Source organism: Micropterus dolomieu, unplaced genomic scaffold (assembly GCF_021292245.1).
Source record: "Micropterus dolomieu isolate WLL.071019.BEF.003 ecotype Adirondacks unplaced genomic scaffold, ASM2129224v1 scaffold_146, whole genome shotgun sequence".
NCBI lineage: Eukaryota > Metazoa > Chordata > Actinopteri > Centrarchiformes > Centrarchidae > Micropterus > Micropterus dolomieu.
The window spans coordinates 644-5,567 of record NW_025744139.1 but is presented as its reverse complement, the minus strand read 5'-3'; the positions used below and the strand labels follow the sequence as shown (position 1 = coordinate 5,567).

The 4,924-nt window shown below is 42.4% G+C and overlaps 1 protein-coding gene across 1 annotated transcript; it reads right to left on the bottom strand.

Moving 5' to 3' along the window:
- Positions 1-1,244: 1,244 nt before the first annotated feature.
- LOC123967205 (multidrug resistance-associated protein 1-like) lies at positions 1,245-4,089 on the bottom strand (the record flags this gene model as incomplete). The annotated part of the gene is made up of 2 exons (XM_046043240.1): positions 1,245-1,434; positions 3,923-4,089. Coding segments are annotated over 2 exons (357 nt in total), but the record flags the coding sequence as incomplete, so codon positions are not given.
- Positions 4,090-4,924: the final 835 nt, after the last annotated feature.

Below are 4,924 nucleotides of genomic sequence, written 5' to 3'. Positions count from 1 at the left end.
TTAGAGACGAAAGAAGACGAGTCAAAATAACTAATGAGGTTTTAGTGACGAAAGAAGACGAGTCAGAGAAACGAATGAGGATTTAGAGACAAAAGAAGACAAGTCAGAAAAACTAACAGGGATTTAGAGACAAGAGAAGACAAGTCAGAAAAATTAATGAGGATTTAGAGATGAAAGAAGACGAGTCAGAAAAACTAACCAGGATTTAGAGACGAAAGAAGATGAATCACAAAAACTAACGAGGATTTAGAGACGAAAGAAGACGAGTCAGGAAAACTAATGGGGATTTAGAGACGAAAAAAGACGAGTCAAAATAACTAATGAGGATTTAGAGACGAAAGAAGACGAGTCAGAAAAACTAACAGGGATTTAGAGACGAAAAAAGACGAGTCAGAAAAACTAATGAGGATTAAGAGACGAAAGAAGACGAGTCAGAAAAACTAATGGGGATTAAGAGACGAAAGAAGACGAGTCAAAATAACTAATGAAGATTTCGAGACGAAAGAAGACGAGTCAAAATAACTAAGGAGGTTTTAGAGACGAAAGAAGACGAGTCAGAAAAACGAATGAGGATTTAGAGACGAAAGAAGACGAGTCAGAAAAACTAACGAGGATTTAGAGACGAAAAAAGACGAGTCAGAAAAACTAATGGGGATTTAGAGACGAAAGAAGACGAGTCAAAATAACTAATGAGGATTTCAAGACGAAAGAAGACGAGTCAAAATAACTAAGGAGGTTTTAGAAACGAAAGAAGACGAGTCAGAAAAACGAATGAGGATTTAGAGACAAAAGAAGACAAGTCAGAAAAACTAATGAGAATTTAGAGACGAAAGAAGACGAGTCAGAAAAATGAATGAGGATTTAGAGACGAAAGAAGACGAGTCAAAATAACTGATGAGGATTTAGAGACGAAAAAAGACGAGTCTGAGAGTCAGTTCATGGGACATCTAAACACGTTTACCGTCCGTCACCCAAAAACTAAATATTTAAACAGCTTTCCTGTCAGAGCTGGTGTTTGAAATCGCTGTGGAAGAGGTTAGTACAGACAGGCTGCCTGTCTCCAAAATAAAGGCATTGTATAAAGTCAGTTAAACGTGCTGCTGTATGGGAACATCAGTTATTTCATAAACCATAAAGGCAAAGACTAACCCTGACAGACCCTGATGTTTCTGGATACTGCTGGACTACACATTGACACCTGCATCCTGATCTGGGGACATAAAACAAAGCAGTCCAGCTGGTACCTAGTCCATGATGGTGTTGAGGCGGTGAGCGATGGTTAGGACTGTACAGTCATCAAACTGAGAGCGTATAGTGGACTGGATCAGCTGGTCTGTCTTCAGGTCCACAGCTGCTGTGGCTTCATCTAAAACTAGGATCCTGGTCTTCCTCAGTAGAGCTCTGGCCAAACACAGCAACTGCCGCTGGCCAAGGCTGCAGACAAAGACATCACGCGTTACAACATGCCTCACAGCAGGTGGACAGAAAGACAAAACCAGCATAAAAGAAATTAATTTGTGAGTTGAAGTTTAAAGATCAATATGCAGACAGATCATCAGCCTCTGGTCAGTCCTGCTGCTGTTAGTGTGAGACAGGTGGGTTTTGGAAGAGCTCAGAGAGCAGGGTCACTAAAGGTACACTATGAACGCAGTAACAAACGGCAGAGAAAGCCAGATGTGGATATTTTATCATGGCCACCCCCCATGATGAAATATCCACATCTGACATTTTTTCTTCTCTGTGACATTTAAATGGGACACGCTGTCACTACACTGTAAAAGTGCAGTAGGTATGTCTCTCTGTGTCTAATTGTTGGTTTGTCTTTCTAGTTTAGTTAGCTAAGTTGTAGTTAGCCAGGTGTAGTTAACTAGCATAGTTATTGCAGAAAGTTGGCTAACAGAGGGTCCATTTTATTTTTTAGTTTCCTACTCTTGGTTTAGTGTGCTGTTCATTTTCATTATGGCATTTGTGTGTGCAGTGTTGGAGGACAGATGACAGAAAACGCGTCGCACTTTCACCTGCCACCGTCGGAGTTATGGTGTGCAGTGCGTGACAGGACCATCGACTGTATGATTGATAACAGCTGATACGCGCACATAGTTTCTATCATGGGTAAGTAATAGCTCCTCCTGCCAGACAGTAAAGTGTACTAAACTTTACAGTGTAGTGATTTTAACACAGCATATCGTTAGTGAACACTCCGGCTATTAGAACTGGCTGGAGGGGCTTTAACACACTCACAAGTGTTCTAAACATTGTTCTACATTAACTTCATAAAGCAACAAAACCAAAAATCCATTCATGCCATAAAAAGAGCTCCGATAGTGGTGAAAGACTGAAGCTCATCATTTACTGAAAGCACAAGTACCAAAAGCTTAAAGTTAATATTAACCTGAGGCAACAGCTAACACCAGGAACAGCAACAAAAAAACCAAAGGGGCAGAATGAAACAATGGGACCCTGGTATACCATCTACTGTCCACAGAAGTCTGGTCACAAGTGGCCTTCATGGAAGACTTGCAGCCAAAAAGCCTCCGACATGGAAACAAGTGTGACATCCCCATCTTTTGGCTGCTGGGATGTCTGTCTCTTTGTGTTCTGTGTTGCAGATGTTAGTAAGCGTGGTTAAAATCATCCGTTGTTGGAGCCACCTGGGCCTGGTGTTCTCCAGGATAAAAGCGCATCTCATGTTCTGCTCTTTGGGCTAGAGAGGAGGGAAACCCTGTTCCCTATGCTCCACGTTATTTTTGTTTCTTTCATCACACAACACTGCACTCACTATTCCTTCAAGCATGCATACCTGCTGACATGACTGATCTACTGATTATCACATTTCATCTGATTATTTGAATATTAAGTTGTTGTTAAAAAAGTAATGGTACTGTTACTGCAGTTTGTGTCATTGTACTGTTCTTTTTTTGTCGCGGTTTTGAGCCAGTCGTGACACAATACTAAGAGACTCAGCTCTGCATAGAAACACAGGAACTGGGTGGAGCGGAACTGGTAGCAGGAGTTCTGGACTGATGAGTCCACATGTGAAATATCTGCAGCAGGTTGTTCACTGAAGGGCAGAGAGCAGAACAAGAATGAAGCTGGTGGAGGGTCCTGCAGGTCTGGGATCTGGTAACAATGAATGGTCTCCTCAATGCTGAGAATTACAGGCAGATACTTACCCATCATACAGTTCCATCTGGGAGGCATCTGTTTGACCCCACATTTATTCTGCGGCATGTCAAAGAGGTCAAACACACAGTGAGAGTCATTAAGAGCCATCTTCAGATTAAAGAAGAACAATGAGTCCTGAAAGTGATGGTGTTGCCCCCACAGAGCCCTGTTTGGCCCCCACAGAGCTCAACATCATCAAGTTTGACTGGGATCACATGAAGAGAGAGAGAAGCAGCTGAGGCTGCCTGGATCCACAGGACTGTGGGGAGTTCTCCAAGAGGTCTGGACCGACCCACCTGCGTGGGTACCTAGATGAAGTGATGGTGTTTGAAGACAAAGGGTGGTCACACCAAATATTGGATTTAGATTTTTCTTCTGCTCACTCACTTTGCATTTTGTTCACTGATAGAAAGGATTCTTACTTTACAGCATTTTTCCATGCCAACTTGTGTGGCCCCTGGTGTTGTGTTACGCTGGTGACAGACAGGAGGTGAGACAGGCTGACAGTGGTAGGTAAATTCTCGAGCGAGCACTGGCCTGGATCATTTGTATCACATAATAGTGTACAATAGATTATCAGTGTTTTCTTGCCAGATTGACTCACAGCATGCAGAACAGATGCTGAAACGACTGGAAGCTGCAGTAGCTGAGCTCTGAGCAGTCCTATTGGTATACAGCGCTCACTGGTATTGCCCTGTGGAACTGTGTTAGGGTTATACATCGCCCTCTGCTGGTGGTCAGGTGTAGGTGGATCTACCTGAGGTTCTCTCCTCCTTCACAGCACTGATGGTTCAGTTTCTGTGGTAGTGCAGATACGAAGCTGCTGAGATGAGCCAGTTCCAGAGCTTTCCATAGATCCTCATCTGAGCAGGTTTCAAAGGGGTCCAGGTTCAACCTCAGAGAACCAGAAAACAGCACCGGGTCCTGGGAATGAAAGGTCAGGGGTCACCTCAAAGTGTGTGTGTTTTTCTGGGCTGGCACTCTCGCCTCTCTCTGATGCTGTACTAACTATATGAATGTAAATGCTCCGTACTTGTATGTAGTCTTTTCGACCACTCAAAGCGCTTTTACACTACATCTGCATTCACACACATTCATTCACTGAGCCTAAGTGCTCAAACATAGACTAACACAACAAGTACTCACTGCAAGTTATACTAAATGTATGAAGTACTCACTGCATGTTATAATAACTATATGAAGTCGCTGCATGCTGTACTAACTATATGAAGTACTCACTGCATGTTATACTAACTATATGAAGTCGCTGCATGCTGTACTAACTGTATGAAGTACTCACTGCAAGTTATACTAACTGTATGAAGTACTCACTGCATGCTGTACTAACTATATGTAGTCGCTGCATGCTGTACTAACTGTATGAAGTACTCACTGCAAGTTATACTAACTGTATGAAGTACTCACTGCATGCTGTACTAACTATATGAAGTTGCTGCATGCTGTACTAACTGTATGAAGTACTCACTGCAAGTTATACTAACTGTATGAAGTACTCACTGCATGCTGTACTAACTGTATGAAGTACTCACTGCAAGTTATACTAACTGTATGAAGTACTCACTGCATGCTGTACTAACTATATGAAGTCGCTGCATGCTGTACTAACTGTATGAAGTACTCACTGCAAGTTATACTAACTGTATGAAGTACTCACTGCATGCTGTACTAACTATATGAAGTCGCTGCATGCTGTACTAACTGTATGAAGTACTCACTGCAAGTTATACTAACTGCATGA